At 44.7% G+C, this 18,805-nt stretch overlaps 1 protein-coding gene and 1 long non-coding RNA gene across 4 annotated transcripts in view; one reads left to right on the plus strand and one right to left on the minus strand.

Annotated features, from left to right (window-relative positions):
• The window catches only part of PARM1 (prostate androgen-regulated mucin-like protein 1), a 96,553-nt gene that overhangs the window by 69,750 nt on the left and 7,998 nt on the right, over positions 1 to 18,805 (plus strand). For all 3 annotated transcript variants that reach the window (XM_015246348.3, XM_072941441.1, XM_072941462.1), the window contains exon 3: positions 15,077 to 15,155. In XM_015246348.3, the coding sequence (XP_015101834.1) occupies positions 15,077 to 15,155 (79 nt within the window). The remainder of the gene's footprint in view (positions 1 to 15,076; positions 15,156 to 18,805) is intronic.
• On the minus strand, positions 2,181 to 6,238 carry LOC140686766 (uncharacterized). Its single transcript, XR_012060662.1, has 4 exons — positions 6,195 to 6,238; positions 3,880 to 4,030; positions 3,142 to 3,271; positions 2,181 to 2,291 (listed from the first exon to the last, which is right to left on the minus strand). It is a non-coding gene; the product is annotated as an uncharacterized lncRNA (long non-coding RNA).

The raw sequence follows: 18,805 nt of genomic DNA on the forward strand, positions 1-18,805 counted from the left end.
TTGCCCAGAATATATCAGGAAGCAATGATCCTAAAATGTATCGCATCTATCTGCAGCTCAGTTTTGCAAATATTAAATCATTGTATGTGCCCAGGCCTGGCCTCCAACAGTGAATGGTGCCAACATCCTCTAGTTCAGTCCTCCTTCACTCACTGTGTTCTTCCCATCACCGAGTACTGTTGATTTGAACCCTTAGTAGCTCCCAGATTCATCCACTTCTCTTCATTCTCACTCTCATGGCAAAGCTCCCACAATCCCACTGTAACAGACTCCTATCTGGCCCCTTCACATCCTCCACTGTACCGGTCTCCTCATCTTGCCAGTGCTCCACACAGCAGCCAGAATGATAATTAAACATAAATCTGATCAGGACACTCATAACCTCACCCCTCCACAACATCCCAGCTGCCCTTAGGATGAAATCCACAAGCCCACAGAGCCCCGCGAGGTTGGGCCTCTGCCCGCCACGCCTGCTTCATCTCAGCCCCGCAGCCCTCCCTCTCTGCATCTCCCATACCAGCTGTCTCTCAGTTCCACACACCTGCAGATCTCCCTCTTGTCACAGGGCCTTTCCTCATCTGGATGCTTCTACCTGGAACTTTCCCACAGCACATCACTTCACCTGGCTAAATCATTCCTCAGGTCTGGGCTCAAACATCACCTGTTCAGGAAGTGTCTGCTGGGGCCCCTAGTCCAGCTCTGTTTTCCCAGTTACAAACTGTCATAATTCAGTTGTATCTCTTCTTCATGGTTTGTGATTATACATTTACTCATGTGGCTTTTTATTCAGGGCTTACACTGCTCTTTCCGGTACATGATGGAAAGGGTCTTGTCTGTTTGGGCTCGCAGGTAAATTCCCAGCAGCTAGCAGTGTCTGGCTCATTGTAGTGCTCAATAAATGTTTGATGAATAAGTAAATGAATGACTTTGAATGACTAAATAGCTGTATTTAAAAATAATAAATGCACATATTAGCCTTGTACATCCTAACCTTTAAACTGAAAATAAAGAAAAATTAAGCACCTTCCCCTGTTAATCTGTTCAGGCTGCTAGAACAAAAATACCATAAATTGGGTTATTTAGCAGCAAACATTTATTTCTCACAGTTCTGGAGGCTAAGAAGTCAAAGATCAAGGCACCAGCATGTTCACATTCTGGGGAAGGCCCTCTTCCTGGTTCATAGCCGGTGACTTTGCACTGTGTCTTCACGTGTTAAAGGGAGTGAGGGAGTGCTCTGGGGTCTCTTTTATAAGGGCACTAATCCCATTCACAGGGGCTCCATCCTCATGACATAAGCACATCCCAAAAGCCCCACCTCCTAATACCATCACATTGGAGGTTAGGATTTCAACATATAAATTTTGGGGAGACTCACACATTCAGTCCTGAAGACCTGTGCATGGAAACACACCCATCTAATACACCATCATCATTGCAGACGGTCTAAAGGGCTGTCTTCCGCTATGATGAGTTCCCTTCCATCCCCATTCCTGCCACACCTCTCTTTTCCCATCATACTGGCTCCTCTTTGGGCTGCAGGGCTGACAAGTTTATGGATTGTTATAAACCCTCGCTCACATTTTTTTTTCCTTCTCTGCCCAATTATTTAAGCTTAGGCTAAACCTCTAAGCCTGCTAACCCCAAGTAAACTCCCATAAGGCACTCCAACTGTCAGACAATATTTTAGGTAAAAAAAAATTCTCTACTCTTGTCGCTACTACTTTAATTCTCCTTTGGTTTACTTTTACAGCCTAAATCCTAATCTGGTTTTAAGATACTTCCAAAATAGCCTTTGAAAAATATATGGCAAGGTACTGAAATCAGGTAGCTACGTCAATGTTGTCTAGTAGCAATACAGCTCCATCACGTATTTTAATTGTCTCAGTATCACCTTTTATTAATTTGAGATAGTTTGTCTCCGAGGAACACTTTCCTTTTTCTTGCTTCAAATATTTTTACCAGTCACATATGACTAAAGTGACTTTGGAAATGCTTCACTGAGAACATGAGATTTAGCTTATAAGCACGGCTGATGTCATAAATGAATCCATGGCTTGTTGGCTCCTTGGGGAAACTGATTGGAATATACCTGATCCCATATCCAGACTGAACCCTTACTGTAATCTCTGGACTCAAAAGAGTCTGTTTAGTTATAAAATAAGAATAGGAAAGAGACTAGATCAGCACTAACCCAGAATCTTTATTAGAAAAGGTTCCGGGGTACTGCATCAGGAGAACACATAATGGGTACTAAATTGATGTTGTCCTCAGCATGCCTTGTTTCTCAGGTCCTGGGAAAGAAAAATATTTGCCAATAAGAAACAGCATTTTATTTAACAGTATCTTGCTTTTATCATCAGACTCATGGCCTTCAGGGGTAGACCACAAGCTCAAAAAATAAGGTGAACTTGGGTTAAAATCATAAACTCTCAGTGAGTCCATGGCAATGGGCCATCAAAAACACTTTGCCATATTTCTGTTTGGTGAAATTCTGGGGTCATTTCAAAGCCAGGCTCTAGGAGGGTAAGAATGTTATTAATAGTACACACTGTGGCATCAGACTGTCTGGTTCAAATCTCACCATTGCCATTTGCTAGATGGTAGAATTGGCAAATTTATTCATCACTGAGTGCCACATTTGCTTCAGCCATAAAATGAGAGTAGTAATAGTACTATACTTGCCTTATAGGATTCTTATTGGGATTAAATGAGACAGGTATATAAAGGGTCCCTTACACAGTCAGCACTAAGTAAATGTCACTGTTATTACAGTTGGGTCCCTAATTCTCAGTGTGGGTACCAACAAGGGTTTGAGTCTTCTAGACTATGATTTTTTTAACTTTGAAGAAATAAAATGTTTGGAAAAACACTTTAAGACTCCCAAAAGGATTATTACTATAAATATTAGGTAATGAAGATCCATTTATACACCTGCCTATAGCAAGCACAATACAGAAAAGGATAATCCAAAAAGTGTGGAAGGGAAAAATAACTATGCTCACATTTGAAATAGTAACACTTTCATGAAACGGGAAATCCAAAGAAAAAGGGTTAAAGAGTGCAAATAACTGGAAATGTTTAGCTAGGAGAAAGTAAATCATAGAGGAGGAGGACACAAAGGCTGAGCTGCTAGGATTTTACCCAGGCTCCACTTGCCCTGAAGAGTGGAGGACTGAGAGCCAGGGGTTGCCTTCTTCCCTTAATTAGCATCCAAGTTTGGAAGTTATTTTCTTTCCAAAGTTTGTAACTCTAAAACCTTGGGAGCCTGAGCCTGGAAGAAATTAAAATTTGGTAACATACCGTATCCAAAAGCAGTTTCCAGGGTTGGGGTAGAGGGATAAACTGGGAGTTCAGGTTTGCAGATACTAACTGCTATACATAAAAGAGTTAGACAACAAGGTCCTACTGTACAGCACAGGGAACTACATTCAATACTTTGTAATGGCTCATAATGAAAAAGACTATGAAAGGGAATCTATATATACACGTATGACTAAACCATTGTGCTGTGCACCACAAACTAACACAACATTGTAAACCGACTGTACTTCAATTTAAAAAAAAAAAAAAAAGCAGATCCCTACCTAGACTTGGCAATTGATTATGTGGAGGCAAAGCTAAACTAATGGCTCCACAGAGATCCCTGGGTCCTTGGGCTACAGTAATTACACTAACGTCACTGCCCTTGGTCAAGGTGTTGGGACAGACTGACCTGACACTGCGACTCTTGGCTTCCCAGCCGTATTCCATGATAAAAATGGTAAACTTGCACACTGCTTGGCAAACAGGGTTAGGATTCTGTCTCAGGCTCTGAAAAGTTTTTCCTTCCTTCTTGCTGTATCTTCTGAACCAAGAAGCTATCAGTGTGGAAGGTCTTACCTGCTAAGTCTGGCAGACTCCAAAGGGATCTGAGCCTTCACCCTGCAGACTGGACAAGTCTCAAAAAGGGGCATATACCAACTTTTCTGGTTTATTTTTCCCCTCAGTATTGTTTTATCCATGATCAGGCCCCATTTTCATCTCAGAAATACTGAAAAGACAGAAGAAATACTAAGATGTAGAACAAACCAAAAAACCCTCTTTTTCAGTCTTCATGAAGATAAAAGTCACCTCCGATACATTATTTGCACCTCTATGTAGGGCGTTCACAAAGAGATGACCTCAGAGTTGAGGTCCCTAACGTGGCCCCTTAACGTTGAAAGTCAGAGGCCATGAAGGCTGACTTCTCAGCCTATATCTCCTCCTGCCACTGCCACGCAGCCAGTCGTCCCCAGCTGGAAAACCCCCAGGGAATTCTTTTTGCCATCTTCAATGCTTGTTGCATTAAAGATACTCAGTCAGCAGAGAGATGTCGGGATTTATTTTCCCCTCTCTGACTTGACTCCTAAATAGAAGTATCTTCGCCTTTCTGTCAAGGGATCTGATGACCTAACATGACATAGCTCATCTACTCACAGTATAGATCAGAATTTTCACAAGAGGAGAAGGAGACGTCTTCTCATCCAGAAAAAACAATAGAGGGGATTCTCTGTCCTTTTTTTAAAAAAATTATTCCTCAGAAATCTCTAACCCTGCCACCTCCCCCAACTCCCAAGAGATCTGGGGTAGGGCTGACTCAGAGCTGAAATTCCCACTCACAAGATATGGTTCTTTCAACTCAGTAGAATTTATAATTCAGCCCAGGCTGGATTATGTTTATTATATAAAGTAACGTCGAAAGAGTTATGATAGGCTTATGAGCCCAGGCACTGCAAATCTGTCCTACAGGGGAGAATGAGAAGCAGACACTGACACAGAGCACGTTAAGGGAGAGAAATCAGGGCTTAGTTAGGGCCATGGACCCAGAAGTGCAGCCTCTGTTCATGTCTGCACTGCTCCCTGGGGAGTGGCTGAGTCAGGACAGCTGTCCCTGCTGGGCCTTCACCAGGAAGCAGTATGTGTGACGCTACCACATTCCCTAGAGCCATGACAGGCATTGACACGGGCCCTGCTGACCCTGCCTCTCTGCCCTCCGTTCTCCCTGCCTCGCTCCAGGGGCTCTGAGGACAGTGATTTACCCCCCATCCAGCATCTCATCCCCAGTCTCCTTGCGAACCTGGGGTTCCTGGAGCAGTGTTCTTAAAAGCATGGTTTAAGTCCCTGAACAGGTAGTATGCAAGAGGATCTAATAGAAACTATGCTTTTGTTTCAATATGAATTTGAGAAAAAAATAAACTAAAAATAGCACATCGAATTCACCATTTCATAGCTATTGTGGCTTAGGTTGTGGCTATAGGTAGTAAACAGCTAGAGAAAAATGACTTACAGATACTAAGAAAATAACAGTGTAAGTGATACGGACTTGGCAGAAAACATCAATGGAGATGTTTGAATTCTGGAAACATTGTCCTGAAGCAGAGGCTGGGGTCTTGCCCACCAGTGCTTTAAGGCTTTTACGTGGGATGAGACCTGGGGTAGAAAATTTAAAAGAAGTCAGACCAGGAATTCAAAGGTATCTAGTCCCAGCTCTGCCACCGATGGAGTCTGATCTCACCCAAATCTTTTAATTTCTTTAGCCTTCTATTTTATCATCTGTAAAATGGAAGGGTTAGATTCATTTCAATGAACCTTCTTAGAATTTCCTTTCTACAATAAAAAAATCACATTATTCCTTTGGTCCTGATCAGGCTAGAAGCAAAATTTGAACTTAAGATCCGCAGTCATTTCAAATACTCAGGTTGGCTCAAATCTCTGGATTCAAGGTTTCTTCCTGGCTTCAGAGTTTTTATGGATAAGAGACGCCCAGGACTGAGACCTTTGTACTGCACTTCATGATGGACAAAGCATTTGAAATACACTATTTAATTTGTAAAAGCATTCTGAAGGAAGCCAGTGATTCATCAAAGTTGGGCCCATAGTAATCTACAAACATCAGCCAGCCACGTGAATGATTGAACGAGTCTCGTTTACAGGAAGAGAGGGGGACACAAATAAGGCCGTGGAGGCGGGGAGACGGGAGACGGAAAGCAGCTTGTCCAAGACTGTTCAGCTAGTGCATTTGTAAAGCTAGTCTTCACGCCATTCTGATTACAGAAAGTAGAGAAGCATAAGTTTGGGGAATCAAGCCTCAAAAGTTAAATCCTGTTTCTGCATACTAACCAGTTGAATAGATTTTTGTTAACTGCTTTTGCTAAACTCTGAACGGAGATACCTACCCTCCTCTGCCTCAGGGCACAGGGTCGCAGGAAAGGGTGTCTGTCCGTAGTGACTTTTATGACCAAGATTGTTTTTCTTTTCCTTTTCTTTTCTTTCTTTCTTTCTTTTTTTTCTCTTTCTTTCTTTTCTATAATTATTTATTAAATTTTAATAAAATTGTAAAATAGTAATATAGTATTTTTCTGCTGACCCTGGAAAAGTAAAAGAAACATCATTAAGAAAAAATCTTGGTGTATTTTGATATCTTTTTACATTTCTCTTATACTTTGGAGAGTTCCCTCTATGGCTGAGCTGGATTAAGGCAAAAAACTTACTTCCGTAATAAGGTGCGACAAAGTAAATCCGTATTTCTGAGTATTACTGTTTACGGTACTCTAGCAAATAAAATACTGCTGGATTGTTTTTCTTAATGCTTTTATTACTGCCCTTGGCGTAATACTCGAGATGTCCCCTGAGAACTGTCGTTAAGCCAAGACTGAATTCGGAGCAGTCTTTAAGGAGAGTTGGTTAATAGCATTCAGATGTAAGGGTCGCCCCTGTTTCAGGAGTAAGTCTCGCTCCCTGCGGGCTCCTTTTGGTCTAGGGAGAGCTGGATGAGGGGAATGCTCCTGGATTTTGACACAGATCAGACGCTGCTGTGTGCTGGTCAGCTTGTCCTAATGCTATGGGAAAAGCGGATGAGCCACGCTGTGTGCTGTTTTTAGAAACCCAGCCTTGTTCAAAGGAAAGCTGGGATCAGGCGACCTAAACAGGTAGTTATGACAAATTTCAGGTGGGAAAGAGGCTTCATTTGTGTTGGTAAAGGTTGTAATTTTAAGTGAAGTCAAGCGACTTTAAACCCATGGTACCCAGGAACTGTGCCGACTTGTGTGCCCTGGTTGGCATCAATTACAAACCTGTGCCCCCTGCATCCTTAAAGTACAGCTGATGTGTCTGCAGGGGAGAGAAATGAGGAAAGAAGGAAACACAAATGCAAATCTTTTATGATCTTAACAGAGATTGATGTTCCTCATACAGCTTTTTAACTGTATGCTACCCAAGTAGGTAAAATGCTTTTAAAGAAAAGTAAAGCCAGTCCCCAAATCAGGGTTTCTGATTACAAGATGTGGAGAAGTATAGATATCAGAGATCTTGCCCCAAAGTTTGAATCCCAAGTCTTCCCATTAACCAATCCCCATTAACTAAATGGCTTTTAGCTAAGCATATAAACATGAAGTAAAAGATTCCAGTTGTGATAATATTTGACTCATGCTGATAAAGCTTACCTCTGCCACTCCATGTGAGTGGCAGTTATTTAATGATTTAAAGAGTTGAGAAGATGGGTCAGTGGCGAAAAGGACTAACTTACGGAGACAAGCTTAGATTGCGTTAATTAAAAACAATTCTGTAGCAGATTTTCATGCAAGCTGTATGCCTTATAAAGGAGTTTTAATTTTGCACCATAACTGCTTATAAAGTTCAGTTTAAAAAATAGCTACACTTTCAGAAGAATAAGTTATTTTATGCATTACTTACTTTGGATCTAGACAAATAAAGAAATATACTTGGCATCCTTGGCTTGAAGGGACTTTCAGTCAAGAGAGGATGCAGAACGTGTCCACATAAAGCCATCAGTGTAACAGTGTACTTCATGTGTCTTTGTCTTGTATGTACAAGCATAACTACCCAAAGCTACATTTGTCAGTATTAGTTCAATACTAGAATAAGTTTATTGAATTGTGCCATAGAAAGTAAGAGGGCAAACACCTAGAAAAAGAGGGTTCGAGATGAGCAGACGCCACTGGGGGTGATTTCCAAGAGAAAGTTGAACTTGAAAAAGTGCCTGCAAATCATGCTTCTGCCCAAAGCACTTCCGTGGTTCCCCCTCCCCACACTGTCAATCCCAAACACGCAATTCTCCATGATCTGGTCCCAAGTACCCAACCATTTCATGGTCCCTATTCATTTCCATTACACCATCTTATGTCGACTGTGGCCTTAGTTTTGTCACCTCTGTAAGTTGTGTGACCTTCAATAAGGCAAATCACTCCTTCAGTCGCTCAGTATCGCAGTCTCCTAATCCATCATGTGAAGGGAGCGGGCTTTTCAAAGGCCTTCATTTGTCCTCATGTGCAAAGCACTTCCTCTCATCTGATTCTCCCAAGAGCCCTATGAAGTGGAGAGGATCATCCCAGGTTTTAGATGAGGACACCAGTCAACGTGCTTGTCTCCAAGTTCAGTGCTAATCCTTCAAGCCTGGAAATGTTAGGTGTTTTCTCTGTCTGGCTAGTTCTTGCCTCAAACCTTCACTGCTGTCTTTTCAAGTTCTGTCTATTCTTTAGAGAACAGTTTCATTCACATCTCTTCTCAAGACTACTCTGACTTTTATAGACACAAACCCTTCCCCAAGTTAGAGACAGAAACACAGAGTTTGGTACCACCCATCTCCCACCTTCCCCGCCCACCTGTCTGTCCATCCAGTCCTGCACTCCCCTGTGTGGTCCCCGAGCCTGACTCTCATCTCTGCCACTGGGTAGTAAAACCTCAGAGGCCTGCCTGTGGCTTCTGTCCACGCTGCACTGTCCCAGCTCAAGAGGAGCCTGGGGAGCTCAGTCGCGAGAGGCTTGTGGGATTGTTGGGGTCAGACGGAGACAAGCTTAGCTGCCCTTGGCGTGGAGTAGAGTAGGAGGAAAAACAGCAGTAAAGCCAAGCAGCACTCAAGGCCAGAAGTCAAAGCGACCTTCAATAATGGTCAAATTAGGATCCACCCAACTGATAGTATCCCCAAACTGAGATTTTCTTTTTCGCCTTTTTCTCCCCCGTATCACAACCTACACGTTCATGCCTGCACACGCACACCCGCAGACACACTCCCGAGAGCAAATCACAGTCCCTGTGTGCCCTGGGGTGTTGTAAATACTGCGAAGTAAGCATTAGGCAGCCCTCCTGATCGCAGCACAGGCTGGAAACCAGCGGCGTGGCCCTCCTCAGGTCGCCGTTCTGCGACGGTGTCTGCCGCTCACTAGTCCTCCTCGCAGTTAACTGAATCACTGAGCTTAGACCCCCCTTCGCCAGCGCGCATAAGAGGAGGCAAACCCCGACACAGCCCCTCGCTGGGCCCCGGCTCCTGGACAGCAGGCAGACAGAGGACAGGCGCGGGTGGCGGGTTTCATCCGCCGGTGGACTCGGCTCTGACACTAGAGTCCGGGCGGCGGGAGAGCCCAGCGGGGAACGGCACGGCCTCTAGAGAACGCCCTCGTGTGCGGGGCCTCTCACGACCAGCCGTGCGTCTCTCAGCCCTTAGTCTCCCAGTTTTCTCGTGTGTCAGTGCAGGTAACAACAGTGCCTGCCTTCTAGAGTTCTGGGGAGGAGTCTTTGAAGTGAAAGGAGCGAGGCTTCTACAGCAATCCCTGGCACAGAGCAAGTGACGAAGCGCCCGTTGCCGCGAGCTTTGTTTTTGCGGTTGTCTATTGCCATGACCACCGGGGTCTGAAGGAAGGAGTCTCGATGGGAGACTGGCGCTGTGAAGAGGGAGCAGGCTTTCCCCAGGGTGATAAAGAGAGATTTGGGCGCACTCAAAGGTCAGCCCTTAAGCCCTTCTCCTCACCCATCGCCCACATCCACAGACACGTGCTTTGAAAGAGAAAGAATTCCCCCGAGACATACTGTTCCTTTCCTCTTGGTGACCTTGACTAGAGAAGCCGCCACACACTCTGAAGTGGCCACCTGCTCCTCTTCTCACCTATTCTCTGGACCAGGAAGAGGAAAGAAAAGAGCAAGAATATTGAAAAACAGTCAGGAGGTTCATTAAAGACATCTCAAAATAGACCAGACACACACACATACCCGGGAACTCGGTCAGAGTACTCACACGGGATTCTAAATAAGCTGACTGATGAGTTTCCATGGAGAAGGTAGTTCAGGAGCCACAGATAGTTACAAGCCACCTTCTTTCTGTTACCAGGGGGAAGTCACCTCTTCTGCCCCCTGGCTCTTTCAGAGCAGTGACAACTTTTTTCAAGAGCCCAGTGAGGCTCTTTCTTTCAGAGGCTGTTTGGGTTCCTACCATCACATCCTAAGATTCTCATTTCTGGATACTTTTGCCAAAGAGGTCAGATGAAATGTCTCTTTCACCTTTAAAATGGGGAAGAAAGAAACCTCCTCCATGAGACAAGTCCCAGAGGAACACTTGAGGTTTGGGAACATTGCTGAGCCCAGGAAGACAGGAAGGCACCTTTAGGACAAATGAAGGGGGAGGTAGTCTGGGCAGGAGCAGAGCCCCGCCTGAGTGTGGAGGACTTCCTGCGTCTGGAAGGGGCTAGTAGGAGTGTGTTAAAAGATGGGCTGTCTGTGGGAGGAGAGGCAGGCGTTGGGGGAGGGAGCCCTTAAAGTAATGCCATAGTTGGTTCCAGGATGGCCCAGGCACAGAACAGAGTCAAGCAGTGCGAGTGATGCCCCCAGGTAAGCCCTCTTCCTCGGGTGGTCTGACCAGGTCTGACCAGGCGCCTGGCCTTCTGGGATTTTCTCTGGCTACTTCAAGGATATTATCTGACTCTATTCAGACAGAGATTCCTAAAATAACGCTCCTCCAGCTCAGTTTTCCATGGGCACTGGCAAGCATGCGCTGGGGTGGTTGGACCATAGCTGTCGTCATAAGAAGAGATGTTTGGGTGAGGCCTGGAGCCGAGGTTCCAAGAAGGACAGGTGGGGAGACTGGGAACTTTCTTAGCACAGTGATTGGTCCCCAAACTGTCAGTTAGCTTTTTTTCTTTCTTTGCCAAAATTCCATTTAATCATTCAAAATTTTATTTAAAAAAGGATTTAAGTATCCACTATGGGCTAGAGACTATGCTTGGTGCTAAGACAGCAGGGAGAAGAGGAAGAGATGCAAGGGGAGTACGGTTATGTGTAGGGAAGCTCAAACACACAGCGCAAAGTGCTTGAAAGCAACAGACACAAGGAGCCGCTGAGACCACACGGCAGCTCTACATCTTGCCTGGGGGCATCAGGAGAGCTTTCTGAAGGTCGGTACTTAGTCGTCATGAAGAAAGTGTAGGAGTTGGTCGAGCTGAGAAAAGGGCCAGGGAAGTAACCAGTAGATTAATGATTAAACATGCAAACCCCAGGAAATAGTCCTGTTAGCTTAATCATTAACCAGATTGTAAAGCCTGCATCAAGCTCCTAAATCTGCCTGAGCCCTACCTGCCCATCCCTAAAATGGGACTAAACCTACTCATTCATAAAGAGAATTAAATGAGGTGATAGCTGTGAAGTTCTTGGCCCAGCGCTGGACCAAAGTAACCACCTGCAAGTTTAGACAAGGTTATTCTGTAGCCTGTTCTGGTTCTTTTGTTCTGAGTTGTTAGGAAAGTGGTGAAATGGCCCCCTGAGAAATCCCTGCCTTCGGAGAGGTGCAGCATTCAAGGAGGCTTTGGCTCCTAGCTTTACAACAACACTCTGGTCAGGCAGAACAGGTGGGCACAGGGGGATGTGCTAGCATCATGGAATATTCTTGCATTCCAGCTTTGAAAATACTCCAGTTCTCTCTTAATTTCTTCTGGTTCCAGGGCCTTACAGCTTGAGTCACACTGAGCCTGTAACCCACACATCCCAACCAGGAAGACTGGCGTGGGCCACCTTCCCATCCCCCACTCCCAGGGCGCAGGCACCCCCCTCCCCGTCTCTCCCCCCTTCACAGGACAGAGTCTCCCTGCCCCAGCCATACCATCCTCTTTTTTTTTTTTTTCTCCTGCCTCATCTCAAATGAAGAAAGACTAGGGGAAGAAGAGGAATTCCACTTTAACCAGAGCCCGGGGGAAATGACATCTGTTCTTGCAAGGAAGACATCGAGCCTTTTCCCTGACCATGTAAAGTTATGCTTGTGTCACCTCAGATGCTCAAGGGATGCCCTGAGGTGAGGAACTTTCCAGGGCAAGCTTGCCGGCTGCTTCTGAGGGTGGCAGCTGCTGTGGAGGGGAAATTGAGCTCAGGACCCAAGACCTCCTAGGCAGGGGCCAATTAAGGTCTTCTAGTTCCAGAAGACCCTGGCCCCCACCGTGGCACCCTCCAAGGAGATCTGGGGGGTGACAGAACAGTTCATAAGGTGGCCTGAATATTTAAGGACTGCCTGTCTTCCTTCCCAGGTTTTGGCCTCCGTTGGGGCTGTACCAACCCTCAGAAGTGGCCCTTTGCTCAGCTGCCCTCAAGGGCCCATGGGGGAAAAGTCACCTGCTAATTCCAGCTCAGGTCACACTGGCTGCCCTTTGTGAACTAGTAGGTGATCTTGAAGGGCCCCATTTTTTTTACATTTTTTATTGAGTTATATTCATTTTACAATGTTGTGTCAAATTCCAGTGTAGAGCACAATTTTTCAGTTATACGTGAACATATATATATTCATTGTCACATTTTTTTCTTTGTGAGCTACCACAAGACCTTGTGTATATTTCCCTGTGCTATACAGTATAATCTTGTTTATCTATTCTACATATGCCTGTCAGTATCTACAAATTTTGAACTCCCAGTCTGTCCCTTCCCACCCGCTGCCCACTTGGCAACCACAAGTTTGTATTCTATGTCTATGAGTCTGTTTCTGTTTTGTATTTATCTTCTTTTTTTTTTAGATTCCACATATGAGCGATCTCATATGGTATTTTTCTTTCTCCTTCTTGAAGAGCCCCATTTGAAGACTGCCCTGACAGCCAGACAGTCACCAGTCACTTAGAGAGGAAGTGGATCACTCTATCACTCACTATTAAAAAAAAAAAACAGCACTTGGGTTGGGAAACTGCATGTTTTATCTTTAGTAAGAGGTGGTATATAAATATATCCAGTAAATCACAGAGTTGGAGGAAATCCAACTACCTAGAATTACGGAAGAAACTGAAAAAAGTCAGACCTATGATTTCCTGTATTAAATGTATCCTGGGGCAAGAAAGAAGGGTCTTAAAGAGAAATCAACTATATTCTTTCTCTTCTCCCATTTATTTTTTTGAAAGGGGGAAATCAAATTTAAAGATCAGTTTTCAAAACTGCTTCTAATTGCAATCACTATATCTTTTTGAATCTTGACAATATCCCCATCACCTTACCTGGCAGTAATAATCTCATTTCACAAGCTCTTAAAAGAGTTGTTAAGGGGCTTCAATGAACTTTGAATTGTTCTAATTTCAGCATAGTTTGGAGGCTGAGCAGCTAAGTGAAGCCTTTCAAAGTAGGAGTAGAGGTTTCCCATAAGGGGATCTGACTTCGAACTTTACTTGATCCAGTCTGCACATTTGAGTATTCAGTGCCATAATTCTATCTTGACAGTAGTAAAAGGGGGAAGGAAAATGTACTGATAATAACCTGTGTGGACACATCAAGGTCTGGTCTTAGTTTCTACATTTGCAGTACCTCCTTGGCTCTATTTTAGAATTTATAACAAGTGAGGGCCTTCTCACTCTGGATGTTTGCCGTAGCCTTCTTTCACCCAAAACTTTGGGGGAGTTACTAAAGAGTTAATGAGTAGACTGATTTTCATCCTAGCTCTGCTCTAATTCCTTTGGTGGAAGGGCTCAAAAAAAGAACAGTGTACAAAAGCTATTTATAAGGTGGGGGAGGGAATAAAAGGAGAAATGGCAAAATAATCTACAAATGGTAAATCTCCAAAAATGTGAGGCGGACCCATCACCTTTAAGATGCTGTCACAAGAGACGGGCATGGGTCCAGGAAGGTATATTTGGATAGGACTTTGCCTTTGGCACAAGCATCTCGTTTAATTTTCTTAAAACTACGTGGGAGGGTAGAACAGCTCTCCTTTCTCTGTCAGTGCAGGTGAGTGTTGGTCGACGGGGTTAAGTAAACAGCCCACGGTCACATAGCCAGTAATGATGGAACCACACTTGAATCCACATGGACTCCAGAGTTGATGCTCTTTCCAGTGTGTTTGACAGTCTCATTCATTTGTTGAAGCAGAAAATAATTTCTCAGTGGCCTGAAAGGGTACATGGGGTTCCTAATACCAACTTTAGTGCCAAAAAGTCACTTTAACTATTAGGGGACAAGAGCCCAATTGATTCTTGGCATTTCTGAAGTGAAATATAACTGAAACATACACATTATTAGTCAGCAGCTCACACAAAAAGAGTGTTGTGCTTCGAAGTAGTAATCTCTGGAAGCAATATGGTTATTCTTACAAGACTACATGCTCAAAGGGTTTTTTTTTTTAACTGCCCATTAATAGTTACCTTTGGAACCAGATTTTTAAACTACACAATAAAACATTCATGTTGGACCTGGTTGTTTCTACAAACAACAAATAGTGTTACCTACCAGACTTGACCTTATTTTATGCACCAAACTTGACTTTATCCTCTACAAAATCAAATTCACTTATCAAGGATGAAAACTGAACACACCTCCCAAAGAGGCATTTTTTTTTAATGCTTTGATTTGATGGCATCATTAAAGTTAATGCATCTCCTACCAAGATGACCCTTTTGAAATGGACATGACTGATATAGTTGTGTGGTTCTGGTTTATTAAAAAGCCAACCAAATTATTTTGTCATGACACTTGAATAAAACATCCTAAGTCTTCCAATATTTTGCAAGTGCCCGAAAGACAAGCTAGAGCATATAAAAGAAGAAAATAAGATGTCTGGAGATTTTAAATCCCTTACCCCTGCACACAGCAGCAACAGATTGGCAGCATTCTTTAAAAGATAATCAGATATTACTGTGGACTGTTTTCTGAACTCCAGGCCAGCCAAAAAGTCTTGATAGATATTGGCCATTTACCGGAATTAGCCTAGGCTGAGAAGCATTTTGGTAGCAGCATTAAGCTCCAGGGTTTTGTCGCAGAATGATCTGAAATGAATACCCTTCCTTCATCTTCTTTCTGTGCCTTCTCTCCTTCACAGGCAGCATCGCGGCCATTACGGTGACAGTCATTGCTGTGGTGTTGCTGGTGTTTGGAGTGGCAGCATATCTAAAGATCAGGTAAGACACACTTCTGTCTTCTTTATCAAGAACAGAATTCCATTTTGTTGGGCTCCAGGCTGAGAGCAGTTGTGCTGAATACTTGTTTCTTGATAAGGACCTTAGCTCTCAGAAATACTGGCAGGGAAGTGAAAATGGCCAGTGTCCTCCCCACTGGACAGAAATACATGGGACAGTCGCTGCAAGTTGGCAGCAGAAGAAATAGTTGGAATATACAGCATGATGATGTAATGGAATGAGAATGAACCTGGAGGCAGGAGAGGGGGACCTCAGACCTTTGCCCTTAACTCAGGCCCTCACCCTGAGAAAGCCACATGCCTCCTGAACCTCACCTGGTCTCATCTGTGAAATGGGAGAGATGGGTGGGCTCAGTGGCTCCTAAATACCGATGCTCTGAATGCTGATGTGGGGGGGTGTGCCCAGTCTGTCAGAAGGTTCTAACTGTTTCTAAAGCAAGACGTTGAAAATATAAGGAAGGTGTACTGTTTTCGATAAAACTGATTTTTTTCCCCATGAGATTGTAGTCTTATATTTTTGGTTTTAAAATATCCTTTCTCTTATGAAAAGAAGGTGATCACAGACGGTGGCTGAGTTTTTACTTTCCTTAGCCAAAGAGAAAGTGGTAGTACTCTGTGAGTCCCCGACTTCTGTTGCCTACTGCTCTGTGAAATCCCAGACTCAAAAACCACATTCCTCACACCGAGTGTCCTTCCAGCTGTAAAATGCCAAGAGGCAAGTGGCAATCTGGTTGTCCAGGCTGTGCGGTGCCTGTAGTGAGGACAGGTGGCCGCCTGCTGCCGTGATGTGCACGGCCACTCCCTGACCCCCGCACATTGTCCTCCCAGCTGCAGGAGCCAGCTTTGTGGGAGCCCCTCCGACCTGTCACTCCCTCCCTCAAATGCCCAGTGGGTTCCCCTTCCCTTAGAATTAAATAGACCCCTCAGCCTGGCCCTGAGTTCCTTCTTGGACCCGCCCTGCCCACCTCTTCTTGCTGATCACACATTTCTCTCTGTTAACCACCGCGCCACAGTCACCCTGGCTTTCTGTCCAACATTAGAACGCACCAGGTTCTCTGTCTGTCCAGGTCCTCGGTTCTTGTTGGTCCCCTCGCTGGGACGCTCTTCTCCGAGCTCTCCCCCGTGCACGGCTTCCAGGTTACATCCTCCAGGAGACTTCTCCTCCGGTCTGGGACTCTCTTAGTGCCCCAGTGAGTTTCATCCTGGCTATTATCACTGTCTATGCTTTTTATTTGCTTTCTTCTATATATGCTTGCTTGTCTGTTGTCTCTTCCCCACAAAAATGTGAGCTGCGTGAGGATCCAGAATTTACCTGTGAGCATAGTGTCGGTACAAAGAAGATGCTCGACACATTGAATAAATGAACAACTGGACGTAGAACACAATCATCCAGGCACCCTCACCACACACATGCATGCTCCCAACTTTTTCTCGTCACAGCTATGCTTCTTCCTCGAGGAGCGTGTCCTGGCTCCCCATGTGGAGCACACATATTTAGGGTCTCATCTCCCATGCACACGTCCCCCTTGCTGCCTGCCCTCTCTCATCTCCTCCAGTCACCCTCACCCAGACCAGCACCCACTTGGGAACACCCCCTTCCCTTTTATCTCCTTCCATCTTTTGCTCTACATGTGAACCAGACCAATCTAATGCTGTGTCAAGTGTGAGTGCCTTGTAATATCACTGCTATCTCAGGGACAATGGACAGGAAAGCCAGCCTTCAAAGAGAAAGTGGAATTAAAGTGCCAGCATTACCTGTATCTTTTATAAAAGGATCCAGAGGTCTTCAAATTAAGACAAACAAACAAAGAAGAAAACTTTCTCTTCATTAAGTCTGTATTTCCTTGAGCATCAGCTTTATGAATTATCTCCTACTGAAAGCTACCCTTTTCCATCTGGCTTGATTACTAGTTCATCACCATGGATGCACTATGTTTAATTCTGAGTTAAGTTGGCTTCTATGAACTTGTCTGGGTACCTCACTGCCACTTTGCAGCAGAATTTCTCTCTGTGTTTGGGAGATGGGTGGGGGGTGGGGAGCAGCATTGCTTAGAAAAAGGAGCATCTGGGGAAACATTAGAGTCATTCTGGAATCACCAGTGGTGAGTTTCTGAAGGGCTAGGTCACCAAAAATACGACCTCCATGGTGTGTGGAGCAAAATAGAAACACTTCACTCTCGCCACACACTTGCCAAAAATGATGTTAAAATAACCTCAGGATCCTTCCTCTTGACTCCAGCAAGAATTCAAGTTTACCACCTGAAGCCTACCCCTGACTACAGACAGGCAGACTAGAACAGTGACTAAAAATTCAGACTCCAGAAGCAGGGAGACCTCAGTTCAAATCCCAGCTCTACTGCTTTCTGGAAGTTTCTGCCATCACCTGGGAGTGTGACAGAGTTTCACAAACCCTCACGTCCCTCCCCTGAAAGATAAGGGCCATCGTTTTAACTACCTGGTTAAAAACCATTGTTAGGAGGATTAACGGACACTGCTTCCCAAGTACCTAGCACTGCCACCACCATCATTATCATCACTGTCATCCAAGTGGTCAGCTGGGAGGGCCCAGTAGGCCAGGTGCTCAATAGACAGTGACAGCGATAGCCATGTGCCAGGCACTCTTCTAAGCACTGAGGTCACATCGGTGATGGGATGCAGTCCTGCCATCTCAGAACTTACTGGGTTGGAGAATTTTGTTAGCAGGCCATTAAGATCCGTTCTACTGAGTGCTGGCTAAAATTGCAGAACGTTTCATTTTAAAAATTTAAAGCATGTTTTTCCTCCAAGCATTGTCAACACTAGGTAAATTCAGTGAATGCCTAAATCGAGCTAGTCATTGTTTCTCTCCCCTATAGTGCAGGTCCTCCCTCTTAATGTAGAAAGGCCCCCAGTGGTACAAGAGTGATACTTATCTTTGGCACTACAAACTTAAGGATGGGTAAAGTGATCCGACCCCTGTTTAGAAACCCCCTAAGGAAAACCCCTTTCTGCTGCTCTGTTAGTTGTTTCTGAAAAATGAAGCATAAGGAAGCTAATAACTCCCATGAACCTTAAGGCTGTGCTGAAACCCCTTCAAGTATTATTTTGCCAGATTCTTGGAAAGCCCCACTTAATCGCTCATCAAAAATACATTTGGCTCAATTGACAAACGTGCATGCATGCGTGTGCGTGTGTGTGTGTGTGTGTGTGTGTGTGTCTGTGTACCTAGAGTTGAATTTTGCCTTGCCTGGAAATGTGTTTGATTCCTATTGTCCCAGACTTCTGAGAACAATAACATGACGAGAGGTATGTTGTCTGTGGTTTTTTTAGCTCACTTGGCTGGAGCAGCAAGTGACTGAAACACAGCCCATGAGGGAAGCATTAGCTTCTGGCCCACAACCATGGGCTATCGCCCTGGCCCAGCCAATGTCCTGGCAAATGCACAGAATAGTCCACTTGAAAGGGCAGCTTCACAACCAGAAAAACGGTGCTCCTTGCAAGCTCTGCTAACAGTGGCTCAGGAGTTTCATCTTTACCCAAATTCAGGTTCCCTCTGAAGGTGTCGGTAAATGCATTACCTGTCTGTTTTTACACTCCTGCTCTTCTGGGTCCCGTGACCCCTAGTTTTGTCACAGCATCTCCTGCCTGGAGAGC

The sequence above is a fragment of the Vicugna pacos genome, chromosome 2, assembly GCF_048564905.1.
Source record: "Vicugna pacos chromosome 2, VicPac4, whole genome shotgun sequence".
Taxonomy (NCBI): domain Eukaryota; kingdom Metazoa; phylum Chordata; class Mammalia; order Artiodactyla; family Camelidae; genus Vicugna; species Vicugna pacos.